Source organism: Calidris pugnax, unplaced genomic scaffold, assembly GCF_001431845.1.
Source record: "Calidris pugnax isolate Ruff unplaced genomic scaffold, ASM143184v1 scaffold44, whole genome shotgun sequence".
NCBI lineage: Eukaryota > Metazoa > Chordata > Aves > Charadriiformes > Scolopacidae > Calidris > Calidris pugnax.
This window is the reverse complement of record NW_015094506.1, coordinates 10,910,503-10,933,073: the sequence shown is the minus strand read 5'-3', so window position 1 is coordinate 10,933,073 and position 22,571 is coordinate 10,910,503. Positions and strand designations below refer to the sequence as shown.

Genomic DNA, 22,571 nt, shown 5'->3' with positions numbered 1-22,571 from the left:
TTAGAAACTAAGCATTTCTCCCTGTAGAAAATGCATCACAATTTTCCTAAAAGAAAACAAACAATAAACCCCACATGTAATGGGTTTAGGATTACACCAAATCTAATACTTCAGGGAATACGCTGGTTTTACACATTAGGTCTCCTCCGTGCTACAGGCCATTACTGGTCTCTGCAAGGCAAGCCAAGCCCCACCCCATAATTACAGTGCTTTATAAATGAAGGAAAGGAAGTTCCTGCTGGTCTCAGTGACCTGATCTTATCTACTTGTCATCTGCTCTTCTCAGTATAGATCCTGAAAATGTAAGAAACAGCTTGCTTAAGGTTGTACATGAGCTTAAAGAACTCTGTCTCAATGCACAGAAATACCTTGCTCAATTGCAATGGAATTACAAACGGATGTACACATCAAAATTCAATATATACTATCCTTCATTAAGGGCTCCTGCCTGACAGTTTCTTCAAGGACAGCAAACTGTTCAAAGTGGGAGCAATTGATGTTATTTGGGAAGCTGGTCTTACTTTGTTCAATTCCAGGTCCTCCAGGGACAAGACTCCTTGGCTGACATACCATGTTTTACAGTTATTGTCTTGCAAAAAGCTGCATAAAAAGGTGGCTGTAAACTGCTTTAAGTAACCAAAACAAAGAGGAAAAGCAGCTCACTGCTTCTTCCTGTTCCTCAAGTGGTGTTTGGCATTAACCTGACGTAGCAGACACTCTCTATTAAAGTATAATTATCTAATGCAGCAATCTGTTTCATTCCACGTTGTTAATGGAATAGCAATATATTCAAGCAAGGGCTCTATACTGAATAGCAATAATTTTCCCAAAAGCTTGTTTCAGTGTTGCTGGTCTGTGGAAAAGAGCAGCCTGACAATACTCACCACCGTTCTAAGGGGAAGTTTAATTTACCAAATTTAAATTGCACCTTCTTATATTCTTTGCAAATGCTGTTTTAATATTAGGTTACGCTAAATACGCACTGTTTGGTCCCTGTCCTTTCCTGTTTTCCAAGACTGACAAGTCTGCTGCTAAATACACATGGGTAATGTGTGAAGTTCATATACAGTGTTATATATACACACAACAAAAAGCAGCAGGCATCTTTCTTCTTGTCTCCTTTCCTCCCTTCCCTCCATTTATTGCCCCAAAACACATGCTTTCTTAATGCAAATACAAAATGCAGCAAGCTCAAAGGGCTTTGATAAAAACTCTCAAGGAATACTTATAAGCTGAGAAGCTCCTGGAGTTTCTCTCAATTTTCTTCCATTCACGACTCTGATAACAGACAGAAAATATGACAGGAGTACAATCTAAAAACTAAGAATGAAGAAAGCTTAAAATGTCTTCTGAATTATGATTTTTAGGAAAACATCGTAATATTTCAAAGGGCAATACTTTTTCTTTCAATGTGTGAGATGGCAATACTGCTTCATAATAGGCAAGATAAACAGCAGTAATTGTAAATCTGCAGTAACAACCCTCAGGATTTCAGTTGTAACATACTGATCATTAAAATATAGTGTTTGCCTGTACATTATGATATCCCTCATGTTAAGCAGAATGGTAAAGGAATTCTCAATTTCTGCAACATCAAGGAGTGTTTTGTTACAGTCCTCAGCGCTTTCCAAGGCAATGTGTGACAAGTTTTCATTTTAACGTGAGTCGACAAGCATAGGAAATAACAGCATTCTCACCTGGTTTTTCTGTTCTAGCTCTTTGACTGAACTTTGAAGTTTCTGCAGCTCCTGAACATACACTGCTACCTCCTGAGGTCCTTTGGCAAGTTCAGCTCTTAACTGGTTAATGGTAGCCTGAACAGACAAATAGAAAAAAATCCACACTTAAAACAAAGCTTTGCACGCATAACCCAAACAAAAGCAAGATGCCTGGTAGCCAAGTAAAAAGCATCTTGTATACAAATAAACAGCTTAAGAAAAAAATCACCTACAATCTCATCTCAGAGCACCATCAGCTATAGAAGTACCACTGAGCATAACTTCCCAGCTGAGATTCATGCATGTCCTATGTCAGAAGACATAAATTTGCCCCAATCCAACAGAAAATGCCAGGTTGAGCCCACAACCCATGAAAATCACAACAGATTATCTATTAATCATTATCACAGTTGTAGCTCAAGGTGAAACCCTCCCAAGTCACTGCAGTTACACAGCCAAAAGCTTTGCCTCCACGGTAAAGGCAAAGTACTGGAAAAGGCACTAGAAGTGAGTCTGGAATCTGATGCAAACTTGGGGTTTTGGTTTTTGAACACATCAACCCTGCAGGTCAGCATAATGGGGGTAACGCTACTACCCCACTAAACAGGACTGGTACAAAACAGAACATATCAATGACTGTGCAGTATTTGAATACAGCATTGAAAGCAAAAAAGAAAAGCACTTCAGACAGGTTACAATGGCTGCCCTAAAGCATGCTGTGTATGAACACACTCACTTTGAATACACTATATAATAGTGACCTTTTAAAAGAAGTTTTCTTTCCTATTGTTCTCATAACCACAGATTTCAGCTCAAAGGTATAAATACTAAATTCAAGAATGAACTAATGCAGTAGAAGGAAGTAGCAGACAATTTACGACCTTTCTACAGAAAAAGGAAGACCAAAGAGAACACATGAAGCAAGAACTATAACGTATGAAGCAAGAACTATATGACTACATATAGTTATTAATTCTGACTTTCTGTAATGCTGTGCTTTACAAGGCTGTTTCGTTACAGAGCCCTTAGCTAAAACACATCCTGGGATCTGTCTTTGGCAGAAAAAGAATCAAGGACGTTTTCTCAGAATAATAGAGTACGGATATCTCACTACTGAGGGAATACAATGCAGAAAACATGCAGAAGATTGCTAAGGACACCACCGCAGCCTTTCAAATTAGAATTGTAATTTATATGCATAAAGATACATTTCTCTCATTCACAATTCAATAACCCAGTCCCACATTTCATTCTTAACATGGAGATATATAAAGGATAAGTATTCATTCCTAATATTGTCTGGCTGATGTGTCTGTTTATTAATGAACCAACAAGCAACCAGGAACGCATCTGTTTAAAAACCTCTTGAAATTATCCTGATACAACAGAAATCTACTATAAGAATAAAAAGCTTTCAAAAAGTTTACCTCAAATTTAAGTGTCTCCATTAGAAAGCAGAAAAAATAAAATTGATGGATGAAAGACAGAAATAAGCAGTCACAAAAGCTGTTAGCAGACACACTTCCTCAAATCTGTTTTCAAATATTCCAGTGTTTTTAATGCCTTTGCTTAATGGGAAAAATAAACAGTCCTGGCTTTATTAAATTTACTCATAATTTAATCTACTAATCTTATTCTGCAGGCACTCAACTTAACAACCAAGTCTATGCCCTGTATTTTATGAAGATTTATCAGATACTGAAACAAATCCCCATCTGCAGAGATTCATAGAAATGCTTAGCTCCACAGCAGTGCAGCTGTTTTCATAATATGTTTACTATGCAGGAGTCGCTACAGTGAGAAACGGAACAGGGAAGGAGTATCTCAGAATGAATACTTATCTGAGATACCTAGATACCAGAGTTTCAGGTGCAACTCTAAAATAAAGCATAAACACCCAGCAAAAATAAAAAGACAGGACAACAATGAATACATTGAGACAATTGTGGAGGCATTCTTTTCTTCACATCCCTCTCCTGCAGCATTTGAAGACGCTTATATAGGGTTATGATGATCTTTGTCATTCTATTCACCTACACCATAAATCTAACTTATTTTAAAGACAACTCACTTTGGAAATCAATATCAATATATGTATCCTCAGCCTGCCTGGCAAAATAGCCATGGATGGGCTAAGAACCACTTAACTCTTTCAGCCCTTGAGGTAGTCTTAAAGAGCAAAGCTAGATGAAACATGGCCAATTTTTTACAGTCAGGACTGTACCTATTCTGCCAACGAAGGGCTTCCATTTTTTGTTTTCTTAGGACTAACACTTTTCACAATCACGTGGATTTTTTAAAGAAAGAGCAGAAAAGTTTTCACCACAATGACTTTGAGTAATTTTTTTAAAGTCTGATCTGTCAGTTTACATTGACAGAGAAGCTTTTCTTTCAAACACGTCTTGGACTATTGTTGCCTTATGTTGGAATTAAGCAGAGAAGGCAGTAACATTTCTGAGAAGAACCAGACTGCCACTGCCTACCCTGTTCTGTCACGCAGCAACTTGGTCTTCTCTGGTTCAGCCTACATACTGATGATACTACACAGACATCTGATATTATTATAGTTCCTGCAATGTAGTTTATAATCTTTCCATACGTCTAAGACTTCTTATGTGAACACATAGTAACAGCTAGGGGCACCATGCAGCCTTCTCCCCCATCTGCTGTTACTTCCAGGAGGACTGAAAAAACCTTCTTCACTCGTTTGGGTTTTTTTCCTGTTAAAAGCTGCACTTTAAAGCTAGCTTTTAAAATGGCTAGTTATGTAAAAACTAAAAGATACCTAATTTGAGGGAACAGGAGCAATTCACACTTCTGTGAGAATGTTTTAAGATGAAAGTTTTTGTTACACCCATGTCACCATGTCATTTTATCTCCACATGAAAACTAAATATCCTAAACCACAAAAGACTACAGAGACAGTACTTTGAAATGAAATTTAAATTCTTCAGCATAGTTGTGGGATCTCACAGTTAAAACCAAATTACAACTATGTAGCAACTTACATGGCCACATAACCACATTATATTCATAACTTCAACTATGATATTCCTTTTTTCACATCTGATGACACTCTTGGCATAATTTTAACTTGAAAACAATGGTAGATTCATGTTTAGTACAATACTGTACCCTTATACAATTCCTGGAGCTCAACATATCTGTTGAGGGAAGAAGGCAGGAGGGAAAGCCCTAAGGAGTTTAGAATAATGCCAGGCAGCGCTTCTCTAAAGCTCTGCACTGCAAACCAAGAAATAGAAAGTTAGAACTGCAGCTCTGAAATCTAGGGCACTTGAAACCCCAGAATAACAAAATGTCAGGAATCCTTCACATGCACAAATCTCACCAGGAGACAGGATACTAGGAGACCTACAGAAACTCTAGGCGTCCCCTCATGTAAACAGAGTAATTCTGCAAGGACCCCACTTCACTAGGCACCACAGCCCTGTGTTGACAAGTTTTGCTGGCGTTGCTGCACTGGTGGGGTACAATAGAAAAGAGAGAGGGCAAAATGAAAAGCAACCACAGCTGACCATCTTGAGTGAAGATGGTTGCACTGCCAAGCCATTCATTAGTAAGACCATACCACCCAACCCACTAGTGAGATGCAACAACAATCAGCAAGGGAATTCTTCTGTGGGTATGGATTTACCAACTCCTTAGTAAAATAAATCATATGTTAGACAAAAGCCTTTTTGGTCATACTGTATTTTTATTAGGATTTCTTGCCATTATTTCTGTCAGAGATTTCCATCACTGTCATGGTAAATAACATCAAACAGGCTTCAGACAGGAGGGATCTCAGAAGTCTGAGGAATAAGATTCCCTCTTAAAGATCCAAGTTAGAGCTGTTATATTCCCTTTTCTCCATCTTGCATGGAAGTGGAAGTGTTCACTGGCAGAAAAGCAGAGCAACCAAGAAAACCGAGTATTTGCTGTGGGAAAGCCAGTTAGTTTTGCTTCCTTAAAGACAGAGTAATCATCAATTCTGTATGTTTTCAAATCTCCCATCAGCAATTTAAAACTTCTTCCACTGACTCAGCCAAGGCAGAGGCAAGCCTTCACAAAGTACTTGTGAAGAAACCAGCACATTCAGCAACTCAAGTTGACAGCGAGGTCTCTTTTAAACAGGATGAATTTAAAAGGTTCAAATCCAGGAAAAGATGGATAAAAAAATGTTAAAAAGAACCCAAACAACTAACATGAGACCAATAGATTTTATTTTCTACTTTAAACTGCAACAACAAAGAGAGGAAAACTAAGGTGCTTTTGCCTGAAAACAGACTACAGGTGACATCCTGTCATCTTGGCCTTAAGACATGATGAGGCCTAGCAGTCACTTTCTGCTCCAGTAGATAACAGGCAACACTTGGAGGCCATTATGCACTGGAGTTGTGGGGGGTATTTGTGCAGAACAGATTTGTCCTTTACACACAAAATATTTCTACAATAAATAATAGAGGCTTTCCATTTGACAGTAAAAACTAGAAAAAAAACAAGAACAAAAACCTGTTTAGCCATTAAGGTTTTTAAATCTTGTGTAGGTTCACAAATCAAGTGTCCTAAAAGAATAGTCAATTATCTACCTTGTATTAAAAATTTCTTTTATAGATTTTAATACTCTAGCATCCCTTTTTGGACATATCTACTCAAATACTAACCAAAACCATCATTTTCAGTAAAAGCTGGTTTTATCCTCACATAGCTCAATAAGGGCAACAAGTCTTTCAATCACACAGATACTGCTCTATTTCTCTCTCCCAACAGAAAGAGCACAGCTCTGCCAGGTGGCTTTTTCCTCTGCTACTGGGCTCTTGTAATAACTTTTTATGCTAAGGAAAGGTTTTGCAACAAAAAGCATGCAAGCTTTTGGAGGGTAGGTATTGACAAAATTAGACAATTTACTGTAATGAAGAAACATGTCTATCGGATAAGTTAGAAGATTTGGTTAAGAAAGAGGTTTTTCATTATTATGAATTAATATTTTCCATTTTCATATGAAAATCATGGCAAAGCTAACACACACATCTTTAGGTATGACTATTACCTCCGAGTTAGCCTGCTCTGCCTGCAAGTGCTTGCACTCATCTTTCAGTTTTTCAGATTCTCTCTCCCGTTCCAGTGTCATTTTGTCCATCAGTGTCTGAACTTGGACCAGCTCCTTTTTCAGGACAGCTACATCTTCCACACCAGGCCTTTGGAGCTGAAAAGTAAAACAGCAGCAATGAGCAACGTGCTGTTGGCAGACATGCTTGCAGTGTCAATATCATCTCTAAAAATCTTTCAAATCATCAATTTCTAGATAAGGTGACATATACAATATTACAGCTGTGAAGAAAAAAAAAGCGGGGGGAGGGGGAACACAGAAAAGTTCATATTATTCCCAAAGGAAACAAGATTTAACGGCTAGTTGTCAGTTCTTCCTACTAAACTTTGAACTTGTTAATTGATTTCAACCAAATCTGACAAATGGGATGTCTCAAAGATTAAATTTATGCAATTTTCATGCAGGTAGATGGCTAGGTACAGGAGGAAGACCTTCCCTGGGAGAAAACAACAAATTAACAGGGAATCCATGCAACAAATTCATCTGAAGTCACAATTCCCTGAGAAGTAGGCTGTATTGCCCCCACTACCCTACAGAAGGGATTACTGTATAAACTCTACTGCTGCAATACTCATAAGCCCCTCTTCAGGACTGAGACACAAAACAATCCAGCACTACGCAGACTTTTATAATGATCCTGCTTCTGTCTTCAAGAGCTATTTCAGAAAACCACAAGAACAGACAAAAAAAAAAAGGCAGCTGAAGGAAATTTCCTGAAGGAAACTTCCTAAAGGAACTGTCAGATACACTTCATACCAGCCCCATAGGTAAAATCTGTTGATAATTACATCTAAAGCACCAGAATGTTCTTTAGAGCGAAAAGCTATGGAGGGAAAAGGGAGGGGAAAGGAAATACTGGACACTGAAGAAAGTAGAGAAAAGGAAGTGCTGGCATACAGAAGAGAAAAGGCACAGGGAAGGGGTAGGAACACAGAAGGAGAATGGAAGACAAGAAATGGCTAAACAGATAGAGAGGAATGGATGGGTCCAGTGACTAGACAGGGCCAAGAGGGACTCATGAGACTACAGGGGAAAAGTGGGATAAACAAGTCCTACTTTCCTCCAGAGTGTAAGCAGTGGTTGAGTGGAGGAATGAAGACAAACAAGAAGCTAGGAAGTCACTTCACTATTGATTTGGAGGCAGCATGACTGCTGAGTCACTGGGATTGCTCCCTGGAGCCATGGCTGTGTACAGAAGTCACCAGGAGTCAAAATCCCAGAACACACACACACATTAATATTATCGGCAAGTGCAAGAGGGACAACATTAACATAGGCATGGTGATGACAGCTGCCAGCCTTTCAGCCACCCTGTCACAAAACACCTCTCTGAGCAATTCTTATGAATGCAGCTGTCCAGGGACTGTCAGAGCGTTACACCTCATGGAAAAAGGGTGATCTAAAGACATCTGTGGAAGTCAGCAACAGCGTGCTCCAAGTACAGGCCTGCACAGAACACCTAGATGTGTAATCCCCTGCAAAATTGCTGAAGGGTGGGGCATCAAAAAAGCAGACTAGAATATAATATAGGGAAAATTTTAATACATCAGAAACTACATATATTTCCCCACTGGAAAAACACTGAAAATGTAGGTCAGTCAAACAGATCAGAAACAATGGTGTTCTGAACATTTTCAGCCCACAAGCAGATGTCTCCAAGTTCAACAATTTGGCTGCATTAAAACTGCATTTGCAATCATTTAAGTATATCCCTCCCTTGACTTGAAAATAACAAAAACATTAGTGTGATGTGAATACCAGTTCTGTCTTTAAGTCTTCCACTGTACTTCTCTCCTTCTGCAGTTCTTGTGTCAAGTTTGTCACTTTCTGTTCTGCACCTTCCCGAAGGCTGATTTCTTCATCGTACTTTGATTTAAGATCTAATAAGAAGGAAGTTGAATAAATGATCACTTGCACAAGTTGCCCAAGCAGAGAACAGAATCAGACCTCATGTTAATATACTCACCCACAATTTCAGTGGCCAGTTGTGCTGCTTTTTGCTCAAATAAGTCTTTCATTTGCTTAATGTTAAAATTTTCTACTTGGATCTCTTCTAGTTGCCGTTCTAATGATTCTATTTCCATAAAAAGAACAGTATTATTTTCTGGAAGAGCTAAGACAACACAGTTACTCACACCCATAATAAAGCACAGCAGGTAAATAAGTAATCTAAGTTCACTTAACATCCAATTAGCTTAGCCAAGTTAACAACTTTACTGAAGTTAAATATCTACAAGCATGACGCTGTCACTAGTTGAGTACTGTGCAGGATTAACTACATATTCTTTTCCACTGGTCACAAATAGATCTTCGGATCACTGCAACACGCTGCTGAATTCCGAGCCCTGAACTGTGATTAAGAACTCTTCAATCATGATTAGTCAGATACTTTACGCACACATAAGGAAAATTTTATTCCATGAGTGCCTCATGGAGCAAAACAGAAAGAAAAATTATTGGTCTGCAAAACAAGCAAAAAAAATACCCCACAAAAATTCATTGTTTTCTTTGCTAGCAATGAATTCAGAAAAAAATGAAATGAAACCAGCACTGACAAATGCTATAGTTTAAATATCAACAATCACTGTCTTTCTCAGCAAAAGACTCGTACTGAATGCTTGAATATACGAAATTATTAAAAACATGTTCAAAACTACTCATGAGAACTGCTTTCAGAGTCAGGAGAAGGCCTGTCTCGCTTCTAGAAATTACAAACCCCAAGCCTGTGGAACATTTCCCCAGACTATAGCTATCAAGAGCTATCTAACTTAATCACTTATATGAACTGTAGTTGTACCATTACAGCTTTCTAGCTCTTTAATTTACCAAAAGTGCTTATTCACAAACCTAAAAGCTACAATGAAAAACATTTCAGAAACTACAGCACAGTGAAGAAATTAATATAAAAAAATGCTAGCCACCTGTAGATGTAGCCGTTGTCAATCCATCAGACTTAGAATCCTTAAGAGAACAGAATAAATGCATCATTACATAGAAGGAATAAAAACTACTACTTCCAAAGTTCATCCCATTTTTGGAAAAGACAGGGAAATAAAGACTTCTGTGCTCAAATACCACACAGCAGTATAAAAATACCTGATTTTAAACAGTCATATCTGGAATACTGGAAAAGGCCAAGATGATTGTCCATTTCATGTACCACTACACTATCAGGCTTCCAGACTTGCAAGACTCCAGTAACAATCCCCCTCCCCTCCCTTTCCTCAATATTGAAATCTGCCCTAAAAACAGAGGTTACAGTCATCATTAAATACATTCTGAGAAGATACTGTGTCAGATAGTAATTTCTGGGGTTTGTAACGATCCAGTATCTAAGTAGCTCATAGCAATAAAAGAAGTGAGAGCTTCCTTCAGGCACAGCACACCACAATTTGCCTTGCCTTGTTTGTTCATCTGGACATCTGTGAAACCGCACTTCTGTTCTCCAAAAATTCTTACAAGAAAAACCCCATCACCGTTTCTCATAACAGATAAAACACTACATTTCATTAATTTTCTTTAATAAACTGAGTTCTGAATAAGGCCAACAGAAGAAAAAGTCTGAACTGCACCTGTAGTGAGTAGTAGGGAAGAATAATTATCTAATTTGACTTTGTTCTTCAGATTTATATATACAGTTACATTGTGGAGAGATAACTAGCTTTGTTTTCAAGAACATGTCAATATTCAAATTATGGAACTAACTAAATCAGGCCACGTGCCTTACAAAAAAGGTATTAATCTTCAATGTCAATGCTGATGATAAACCTGCTTCAAGTATTTTAAAGCAATTACTTGCTGCCGCTGCCCCTGCAATTTCTCTAGTTCCTTCTTCAGCTCTTCTGAATACCACCTCTCCTCCTAGGGGAAAAAGGGAAAAAAAAGAAAAAGAAAAGGAGATGGGAGAAAGAGAACTGTAAATTTGGTTGCTTTAGACAGTGCAACACTGCAATTTGAAACAAAGAACCAAGTGCAAGTAAAATACATTTCCAACCTTCAGTGAAGCTTGCAAGTCTTGGACTTCTTGTCGGAGCAGTGATACTTCATCTCTGAGTAAATATATCCACGGAGTGGAGAAAATTAATATGCAGTGGTTATATTTTGTCAATTACATACAGGTTATAATGTGTATTAAATAACTGGAGTGATAGCCATGTACTACATAAAAATAACTTACATAACTATAAATAGTTATTTTTAAGGTTTTGAAACTTAGAACAAACCAGATTAATAGATACTTATTAGTTAACTTTGTACATCACTGGAAAAATGCTCAACGTATTAATTGGATAAATTAAAAAAATAGATATGCAAAGAGCCACATGAAAATGGAATGCAAATCTAAATCAGTGCCTCAGCTCAACCACATAAGTTCAGAATGGCAAAGCTGTGCACTGGGACATTTAACTGTTTTGCTGCCTTTTTAAGAGAAGGACAGGTCTATTCTCCTTCACTTTGCCCACCACGTACAGGAGCACTGCTAAGAGACAGCATGCTATCTTCCTCCTTTTGAAATATGCAGTTACATAATTTTTCATGCACACAGCAATTCCGTACGCCCCATGGATACACTCACTTAATGGGCTGAATGTTTAAAGCCTTGGGATTTTAAATTCTCAAATTTCGTGCTCAAGCCTCCAGCCACGCAAGAACACAAGATCCAAGGCTAAAATTGTCACTAATTGATTTAGACAGCACCCTTCTAAATCACAGGTCTCTTTACAGAATTGCACAACTATATACACAAGGATAATGTTGCATTACTGAGATACAGCCATTCCAAATGTAGAATACCGAGGTCATTAAAATAATGCAAACATACCCTTCTCTTATTGTTCGTACAGTGGCAACACTGAGGAGTACACAGAATATATGTGTGTGGGTGCCAATGCCAACAAATTCTCTCAGTTTTATACCACACAATTTTATTGCTGCTGTGCTGCATTATCCCCTCCTCCACAGATGTTCTTTTAAATTATCTCATGCTTAGGCGAAAAAGAAAACCAAAGCCAGTTATTCTTTAGCTAAACTTTGAAGGAATAGATTCAACTACATTAGCATATTAACATCAGGTGAGGTTCATCAAGAAGCAAGTGAAACACACAGACGCACTTGAACCAGTGAAGCAAGAACTCCAAGGTGGACCAATTTAAATGGCAAAATAAACGTGGGATATTGGAATGCTGATTTTTTTCAGAGGGAGATTTTCTGCTAATTTACACATTATTCTGCCCACGTGAGACATTCACTGGAGGTTTGCAAATACAACTTTACTGAGACAGGCGTAGCTGTAACCCAAAACCCATGGAGTCATGGAGAAGAGGGAGCAGCTTTCTCACCAGCATCAGTAAAAGTCAATCAGCTAATATTCACACCTAAGGTTATAAATGTAATCTCAGGCAGGTGAAATAATTAACTATATTGAAGTTGGGCATGAACATACACCAGATCCATGACACCAAAGCATTTAAGATGCTCTGGTCTTCATATCAGATAAAAGGTTTTGAGCTGTATAAAACTAATTTGTAGTAGAGGGGGAGGAGGAGGGGAGGAGGAGGAGTACAGAGTTCGTAATGTAAGGACCCCTCTACAATAGTTGCCTCGCTATTCCCAACACAGATTTGCTTGACAGTTTTAAATACAAAACATAAATTCAGTTTAACTGACCAGTGGAAAATGAAGGGGGGAGTGGGCAGGGAAGTGTAAGAGACCACTCTAGACAATGTAACTTTATTTTCCTTACTGCCATCCAAATCCTCACCAAATTGCCCCTTCTTCTAGGGCTGTTACAATCCCTTCCTACTCAGCACATCCCCTCAGCCTCACCATCTGGCAAATCCTTACTACCTTTTCTTTATGCTCCACTCCATTCCCCACCTGTAACGCCAGTGCCTCCATCCCAGCACTGAGTACCAATGGCCTTGATAAATCGCATTGGGAAGAGTTACGAGATTTACTCTTGGAACTTAATTATGGCAGTTTATTGGGAGAGTGAGGGGAAGAGGACAAAATGCAATTTATAATACCTAGCTTTCTCTATTGACTACATAAGGAACTTCACCTCCCAATCCTGTTCCTATGAATTACATGTAAACTTCACTGCTAGACCACGAACAGAGTGGCTCCCTGCTGCAGGCTGCAATGTTTCTTTAATGTGGTATTCCAAGTCTTGGGAAAACATATTTATGTTGAATGAGTTTTGTCAAGCAAGCATGCAACTGAGAAACATTGAAGAATGCCACACTAATAGAAAGAAATAGCTCGTGTTACACAACAACTCCCATCAAACTCCCTTTGCTCCATCCAAACTCCCTGACCTTGTCCACTTTTTCAATTATATGACAGAAAACAAACCCACTTGTCCTTAAACTGTCAAGAGCCAGGAATAAAATAAATAAATTTCACCAGCCAACATCTGGTTGACATTGGAAACTTGCAGGCATAAAAATAAATCTTTCATAAACTATATAAACAATAGTTATGACCAATAATTCCCCCATGTGAATGCTATTATTCTACTGAGAGTATCATTTCAGGTCTAAATTGTATCAACCCTGAAAAGACCTAATTCAGGCAGAGAAGAAATACCCATGCTTGAATAAAGGTGCAGATAGGAAACTCAATGTAACTCCACTAGCACCCTACCACTTTCTCCTATATAAAGCCCTAATTTTGACTTCTTTTGTTGCAGCAGCTGGGAGAGAAGGCAGCTATCCACAAGGAAGGGTCTGTCTGTGCATGGAGACATGGCCTCTGCTAGTGCTGGCTCTTACAAGCTTGCCAGCTCCACACAATACTGGGGAGATCCAAATCTTCATTCAGGTAACAACTGAAATACATTACCTCCCACACTCTTTTGTCACCGAAGAACCACCCTCTCTTGAGTTATTACATAAATACTTGTATTTCTTTCAATGTAATTATTCGTCACTTTGAGTCACAGTTCTACTAGTGACTACAACATTTTTGAAGCATTTACTTCCCGGCAGGGGCAGAAGAAGGCAGCTCCCTCAGCAGGTGAGGACCCGCGGGGCTGTGGGGCATGTGCCTCTCTGCTGAATGAGGCCACAGGCAGCAGCTCACTCTGACACGGCTGGGTACAAACTAGGAAAGTTGGGGAAGTGTGACAGAACAACAGAAAGGATGGACATTTATAACAGCTCCCCCCCCCGCCCCCCCCCAAAAAAAATAAATCACTGAACAGGAAAAGAACTAGCAGGAAGTAAAAAGGAAACCTACGTAAATGTTACCCCTAAGAAGAAAGCTCCCCAAACCAACATAAGAGATTGCTCCCACACACAGACTACTCAGGTAAACTCTTCTAGAGAAACTTTCATGTTATCAGTTCCTGCTACACAATGCTGCTCCCAATAATAAAACAACGTGGTATGTTTCCTAAGAATATATTTAGCAATACAGTTTTGACCAAACAGTTAAATGAATTAAATTAGAGAAGACTTCTTAAGAAAAGCATGGAGTTTCTGGAACACAGAAGGAGAATTAGTGACACAGACAGAAACTTCTCAGATTTTTAAATAGCTAGGTAAATAGGGGAACCTATTTAGGCAAATCCTGATGTTGTAGTTACCCAATAAGTACCCTATCTACACAGGGACAAAATCAGCTCTCCTCTCTGTCTTCAGGGTTGTCCTGCCCCACTCTCAAAAGATGAAATTTCAGCTGTATATCGGAAATTAGGAGGAACCTGTATTTTTTCTGCCACACTCATAAAAATCATTCCAGTCTGTAATACTGCATTGTCAGCTGCATGAGAAACAGGTGATTTAATTAACAATATAAACATGTGTATCTGATTTTCATTTATTGTCAGATCAGTTTCAGCCAATGTAAGTTTCAAGCTGCTTTGTAATTGTAGCTGGAAATGGGGCATGAACATTTAAATACTTGACTACATAATTAAGTGTTCAAATTAATGCAGCCTTCAGTGTAATTAGAAGCAGCTCAACACTGACACAAAAGCACATGCACAAATGAGTACTGTTGCACCTTTCCGGTGACAGATGACCTTCCCCTCCATGAGTTGAATCAATGCCAGAATTATGAACTGCTTCATAGTGCTTGAACAGCTCCTCAGCCGATCCATGAGACTTCATACACAGAGGACAAATAAATCCCTATTATAAAAAGGAAAGAAAGAAAAAAAAAGGTGAGAAGTAAAACTTAAATTTTTTCTATCTTATATTTCCACAGAATTCTAAATTTTGTTTGTGCGTCTAAAAGGTAGCAGATAAAATTGTTAAGACCCATACTAATTACTTCATGCACTGGTAACAATTTCAGCTATTAAAAAGTTTAAAAATGCCTACAAAAGTCTTATTCCATTATTCAGTGTTTTTTTTCCAAATAGCATTACATACTAGCAACAAAACCTTTACGCAGAAAAATAAGAAGTCACTTCAGAAGGACTGCTCTGCAATTTCTTTCCCCCTTAAGAAAAGAATTTCCCATACAACTTTTTGTAAAATCAGATTCTTCTTCCAAAAAGGAGGTCAGGTTTGGAGCTTGGTCTTAAAAAAAGGAGATACAAAAACCCACTCTACAGCCTGCTACCATCATATTTACGCTCCTGATTTTAATACGGCCCAGGAGATTAAGAACCACTTTTTTATGTTCATATAATTAATTAGTAAATGCAATTCAGAGAAATACTACATTAAGAAAATCACATCCCTTCAGCCTAAAGAATCAAAAATCATCCATTTTCATTTCAGCATTTTTATTGCAAGGTTACCAGAGTGAAAATTTAGCAGAGTCATGGCCTTATTCTACCCATTAGCACACACAAATGAAAACAGTAAATATTATGTACCTCTAAACATTTGTGGAGTGTCCAAACTGCCATTTATGAGAAGTAACATCCATCTCATTTTATCTAGCAACCTATTACACCTGCTTTTAAGGGCTGCACTTTATATTGGTTCTTCACTCATTTGGTTGCCATGCCCACTCCGAGCTCAATTTCCATTTACACTACAGCCCATACGCACCATCGCGGCAAAACAGAGACACATCAGAGTGAGAGGAAACAATTTAGTCTTATGTTAAAGGCTCCCTGTAATTCCGAGCTCTGCAAAGAGAATCTCGTGCAAGTGAGATGAAGGCCTCCAGTTTCCTAAATTAGTTTCAAATATTCTTTTGCATATTTATATGTTACCCTTAAGTCCCTTATGCTAGTACAAATTGTAGCGCACTCTAGTATCGAAGATGAGAGTACCCCTGTGGGATTATCACACTTCACACAACATATGCTCCTGTATGATTTCTGAAAGATGTATGAAGAGCTTTGACGCTCCTTTTCTTCTCCTAATTTAGATACTTCTTCTCCTAACTTAGATACTACGAGACAAGCCACAAAACTTTAAATATTAGCACAAAATGAACGCACTGAATGTTTATGTTGGTAACCATGATAGCACTCATTTTCTAACTTGACATTCATAGTATTTTGTTTCACTAGTCGCTAAGAATTCTACCAAGCACTTACATGGATTTAATCCAGGAGAACTGTCACGTTCAGCCACTCAACCATGTCCAGAGCTCCAGAGCACTGAACAGGGACTTTATAACTGCTATTACTTGCTTAGTGCTTCAGAAATAAATAACTAAATACAGCTGCTTGTCAAAGCCACCACATATCATATTGAAGATTAATTCTGGCACTAGATCGAAGAAAACAGTATACTCCTTCCTAAGCATACAACAGGTATTTACTCTTAATGGCCATTTATTTCTTTCTAGAACTGATCAACACAATTCCACTCCGGATTGAACTATGTTAACTCATATAGATGTGTACGTGCCAAAATGAGTACAGAAAATTGGTTAAACTACTATGTTCCCAGTAATGTTTATCTGATGCAATTAGCATTCAATTATACGATGGCAATCACTCTGAGCAAAAGAACCAGAGGCAGATTCCTGGCAAACAGCAATGGCAGTGAGCTACAGGAGGGGTCAGAAAGCAAGGAATGTTTTTTTTTCCTAGTAGGTGAAAGCAGTCAGTCTCTTAAAGTGATGCCACAGCATCCTCCTTATGGGATGAAATGCTGCTGAGTGGTTCTCAATGTTTAGTTTAGTTTCTCAGTGATGGGAAAATCGGCTGTTCACAGAGAAAAGCAAATGTTCCTCCTAGCACCAGTAAGTGCATCTGGAAAGAACGAGTGTAGAAAATTGCTCTGGCCTCTCCTTCTTTATGCTCTTTATTTCTTTCCATTTAAACAGCAAAGTCTGTTTTTTCGCTTGTTGGGGTTTGTTTGGTTTTTTGTGGTTAGGTTTTATTCTGTGGAAATAAGAGTCCTGGAGAAGAGGAAAGAATAGATTATATGCGCAATTAGCCCGAAGGGACGGCAATCGGTCATTTGTCTCAATTATTAGGCAAAGGCAGCCCAAGATTTCCCAGGCAGGCAGATCTGAAGGGAGCGGCCGTGAGGACGAGGAGCCAGAGGCAGAGCAGAGCTGCCAAGCCAAGGGAACGTGCTGCGGCCGAGAGCCTGCAGGGTGGACAGCAGCTCTGAAGAGGCAAGCGGGCTGCCACCAGCAGAGCGGGGAAGCATGGACAAAACCTCCTCTTGATGGCAAAAATGCCCTTGCTTGCCCCCACCAGCCCCAGCCTCTCCGCCAGCGCTGCCGTGGCCACAGCTGGCCTTGCTTTCGGGGACCGAGCACCGATGGAGGCAGCGTTGGGTTATGGATAATGTCATCCTGGGGCGGGCAGGAAGGCTGGCTCCTACAGCTGCAGGCACCTCCGCTCACACGTCAGAGCCTTAAACCACACGAACCCAGGACCTGGCTGCGTCTCAGAGGATGATAATACTCAGATGTTGGCTCTGATGTCAGCAGCATTAATTCAGTTCTCCTCATAGTAAGAAAATCAGAATCGTCAGGGTCTTCCTGGGCACCAGAGGAGTAACAGACAGAAGTGTAAAGGTTTCCTGGGCCTGCAACTATTAGTCCCCAGGTGACAATCTTGTTTGGGGACTTGGGTTGGTGGGTTTCTCACTCTTTCTTAAAAAAAAAAATTAAATACAGCCATAAAAGTATCTCTCTCAGCATCATCTTGAGATGAATTCTGAAAATATACACAAAAGTGTATTGCCCTGATCTAAAGACAAATGTGTGAGAAGATGGAAGAAGGGAAGAAACCTGATAGTCTGAGATGCTTAAATCTTTTAAGCACTTTTGTTAGCTTGCCGGAATTTTCATCAAGTTTAACGTATTCCTGTATTGGGACCATACCTGTCCTGGATAAAGAGGAGATAGTGCAGTTACAACCATGAGATGTAACACTGGTCACCACGACCTGGGGGAGCTGAGGCGTCCTTTCCAGTAAACCTGCACTTGGCTCCCTTAACTAAGAGTCTCCTTTACAGAAGATGCAAGTATGACAGAAACATTCTTGTATTTGAAGAAGAAAGCCACCATATAAAACATGCGCAGTTACACTCTTCAAAAGGCTGTACTTGAGATGAGACACTTCGTAAATTTCATTTTAAAATGCGTTTAAGAATTATTTAGCATAAAGCAGAACCACAGAGAAGTGAAAGGCATCTCATATTATTCATTTAATATAAGCATATATTCTTCATTTAATTAAAACAAAGACATCACTTAAAGCCCCTGCAGCACTGCACTGTAGAGTCATTACTTCCTCACTGATGTTTCAACTTGGGCCTTATCTTTCACTTCACACAGGCACAAAAGAGCCTAAAAGAAGTTAAACAATGATTAGTTGGGTTTTGTTTTTATAAATAGAGAATCTTTTTGCCAGGAAATTACTATTTATTGAATCCAAAGCTTTTTGCAGATACCTGTCAGTTAATGGAAAACAAAAAGAAAACCACGACCATCACATGCACAAGTTTTTATCAGGAAAGAGTTCTTAAGATCACCACAGAATTGCTGAAGCAAGAGAGAGCCAGAACAGTAAAATAGAGGAGGAGTCCAAACCCAAGCCCCATATGCAGGCATAAACAAGCCACTAGGAGTCAGCACACAATTCACAGCTCAAAACAGGCCCTGGCTGTCAGAGGGGGGGGGCTGAGCAGTCAAGGCATTCCAGGGAGAACGAGAGAGGTGCTAAACTCCAAATCCCAATTTTCTGATCCCAAGGGAAATGCTTCTCTTTCAGGTGGACACCCGTGATCCATGCCATGCACCAAGCACCTGCACAGCACCATGCTGCTCCTGGTGGGTCGGGCCTTTCTCAGTGCAAAGACTCCAAAACACACTGGTTTCGCTCCAAGCAGAACAGAAAGAAGTTACATAGAAGTTCTGTAGGAGAGTGTCTTGCCTCAGCTTGAGTTATAATGCCAAATGTCACCAAAGATCTCGGACTCCATGGAAGCACCAGAGGCTTCTTGACTTGCCCTTCTCAAGACAGACTTACTGGTAAGCCTGTAGAACAACACTTATAGCTTGTAGTATTTTCCCCCTCTAATAGTTAAGAGTTACTTTCAGGCCTGACAAAGTTAAGCTTCTCAGTGCTCTCTCTCCTAAAAGGCATATGAGGTAAATGATTCCTTTCGGGTGACATTAATATTCGTACGAACCATTAATACAGTATTCTTCGGGAAGTATGCCAGGATGCTAAAAGCAACACTGGAAGGAAAGTCTCACCACAAGAACTACCATATTTATTTTTATTGTACCAATATAATTTACAGGGCTATTAACTGTTGGAAGAACTTTGGCCTCCCACATGGAAACACACTGCCCAGGGAGCGCAGGGGAAGGGACCCACAGGCACACAGCACACAACCAGATTGCCTGCAGGCTACCGTAGAGCCCTCCTAATCCTCAAACTATTTTAAAACTGATTCAGAAATAGTTTACGTGACAGAAAAATTAATGTTATAGGACTGAATGGATTCTGTTTCTCTGGCTTCTCATATCACTCTGTAGGACTCGGGGAGGAGAGGGGGGCAGGACTGCAGTGTAAAAATATATTTCTGAAAATTTCAGCCTTCTTACTGTCTTACTTGTAATGTTTTTTTCCTCCTTTTCAGTTCTGCACAAACCTGATCTAATGAAGTTGTGTAGTGTGACAGTTTGAAAAGCAGTATTTTCCTTGCTCACTAGCAATGAAAATTGAAGACTTTCAAAGATCAAGCAGGAGCTTTTAGCCCTCAATGGGCTAAAAGCTCCTGCTTGAGGTTTAAAAATAAGCAAACATTTACATGTAGGTGTCTAGTCCCCAGTGGAGAGCTATTCAACACAATTAATGGAGAAAGAAGCGATTTGGCTGACCTAACAAATGCGTATCCCATATGTAGGGTCAGCGTAACAGCTCCCTGGGCTCCGTTATCAATAACTGGAGCCTGAGACACCTACATATACATGCATTAAATCTGTCTTCATCTGCCAACTGCTCTTTTTTTCCCCAGAGCTTTAATGAAATGGTCTTTGTAGAGCTAATATGAAATTTTGTCTTAAGTAATTAATGGGTGAAAGCACAGCTTACTTCATTCAAAGCTCCTTTTTCACAAATTAAAACTGGAGTTATCTGGCAGAAAGACGACACTTCTTGAAGGACAGTCCTATGGGCAAAACAGTTTTTACAGGATGGAATTCAGATTTGCTCTTCTAGTTGGAGTCCAAGAAAAAAGGTACCCTATTTAAGTTTGAAAGTCACAGCCATAGCTACCCAGCTTCCTTAGCATTTTCTTGAAATATCTGATGACTGCCTAGAATATTTTGCAACCCTATTTTAATACTGCATAGACCTGAACAAGTGGCCCCATTTAGGCTGCTATGATGTCTACTGATCTAACAGCTGCATGTGGTAGAGAGCCATATAGTGTGAATAGTGCACACAGAGCTCTATTTGCTAGTACAAGCAGAGCTTCTGCAACATCTTGAATTTTCATCCCAGCAATTATGTCATGAGTCAAGCTTAAAGAACCAAGGAACTTTGCTGTTTTCCACTGAGAAGTCAATTTTATTCCACAAACACTCTTCTTGGAAAATATTTAAGTACTGTGGTGAACAAAAATAAAAAAATAAAAAACCACCCCAAACCCCCACCAAACCAAAACCCACAGAATTTCAGTATAATTGATACTTTTACCACATGGAAAAGATGAGTTACTAGTCTACCATACACATGCTATAGGACAGGTTAGCCCAATCCAGTATGTGCTTGATGTTGACGTGACCAGACTTTAAGTTTAAATAAATTTGAGTTTCTGGGCTTCATCTTTGACCTTCCAGAAGTACTGGGCCAGCACTCAAGCCTACAAGTATGTTTCCAGTAAGCCACAAGAAAAAAAAGCTATCACTGTGATTCAAGCCCAAAGCTCTAACACCTTCCAGCCAGGACCCATGTTTGCCCATGTCTCAGAATCCAGACTTACATTAACAACTCTTTCACAACTGTATTAGTATGATAAGCTGTATGATGTGAATAAAGTCCAGTGTTGTTTAAAAAATGAAATTAAGTTCAAGAGCTGTATGGCATGTTCACGTGCTCAGAGGCATAAACACTTTTCTGGAGTTGATTTTAGGTTTTGTGTGCCATTAATATTTGGAAAAATCCTAAATTCACTGTTCATGTTTTTCCACTGCAGGTGAATCTCCACAACCTTTCCTGATAAAAGATACTATTTAAATGCTGGTGAAGATGTCTAAGTCTAAGCTAAGACTCCGATATTCTCCAGCTACACAGTGATTTAAAGGCTGAAACATTTTACAGGACAGAAGGTTAGGAACTGTATATACTTAGGGCCAGAGGACAGAAACATACTGATGTTTCAAAGCTGAAAGACGTATCAAGTAGTTTATAGGTTTTTATTTCCTAAATATATATTGAATCAATTAACTGAATCCTCAAGAAGTTCTCAGAGGCAGATTAAACTGTCCACCTAGACAGCAAGGGTAAGATCACATTTTATAATTTATTTCAGAAGTCTAACCTACTATTAAAAAAACTCATAAGATACTTTAAGTTATAGAATAAATAAATTAGATCATTTTATACATTGTTAAAAGGAAAATACAGTTGACAATTTTTCCATGCCTTCCACTATAAAAACTCCTTCCTCCGTGTTGACATAAATAGTAAGACAATAATGGCTTCCTCAGATAATATATCTATTTAATCATTAGAAAAGTAGGTAAAAAGGCCATGTTTTATATAATTAAGACCTGCTGTCCATTTCAATTTTACAAGTAAGTATTTAAGTTTCTAGACAAAAAGAAAAAAAGGTGTCTTGCTACAGTTTATTTTGTACCAGACTGCAGACTCAGTGTCTTCCCAGAAATGAAGCTGGATTCCTCTTGAGAAGAATAGAACCAACATAATTTCTAGTTCAGTTCTCTTCTGTTTTTATTCCTATTGATGAGTAAGACTACAATTCTGTCACAACCTACAAGACTACAATTTTGTCATGAATTAGAAATTCTAATCCAGTGGATTCTCCTTTTCTTAAAGAAAAGTCACGTCACATCACATGGCCAAGTCAAATCAAACCAGTCTCTCTAATTCTTCATTCTCTTAGCATTGTTTAGATGTTGCAGCAAATTAATGTAATGTACCTCAACCAATTATTTTTCTTCCTGTGCAAAGCAGGCAAGTATTGCTGAGCTTAGAACAGCCGCTGCAACCTGATTTGAGAAGCAACTGAAAGAGCAGCCAAGGAGTATAAAATGTCAGCATTAAATCATTGACATGATGTTCTGTGCAAAACCAGTCCGCAACACTCCAAGGGCATCCAGAAAAACAGAAG

General features: G+C 39.0%; 1 protein-coding gene across 1 annotated transcript in view; it reads right to left on the bottom strand.

Annotated features, from left to right (window-relative positions):
- The window catches only part of EEA1 (early endosome antigen 1), a 70,056-nt gene that overhangs the window by 33,018 nt on the left and 14,467 nt on the right, over positions 1-22,571 (bottom strand). The window contains exons 5-12 of the mRNA XM_014963303.1: positions 14,836-14,963; positions 10,823-10,877; positions 10,624-10,689; positions 9,750-9,789; positions 8,795-8,902; positions 8,587-8,708; positions 6,769-6,924; positions 1,698-1,814 (exon numbers count right to left, since the gene is read on the bottom strand). Coding sequence (XP_014818789.1) covers positions 1,698-1,814; positions 6,769-6,924; positions 8,587-8,708; positions 8,795-8,902; positions 9,750-9,789; positions 10,624-10,689; positions 10,823-10,877; positions 14,836-14,963 — 792 coding nt within the window. The remainder of the gene's footprint in view (positions 1-1,697; positions 1,815-6,768; positions 6,925-8,586; positions 8,709-8,794; positions 8,903-9,749; positions 9,790-10,623; positions 10,690-10,822; positions 10,878-14,835; positions 14,964-22,571) is intronic.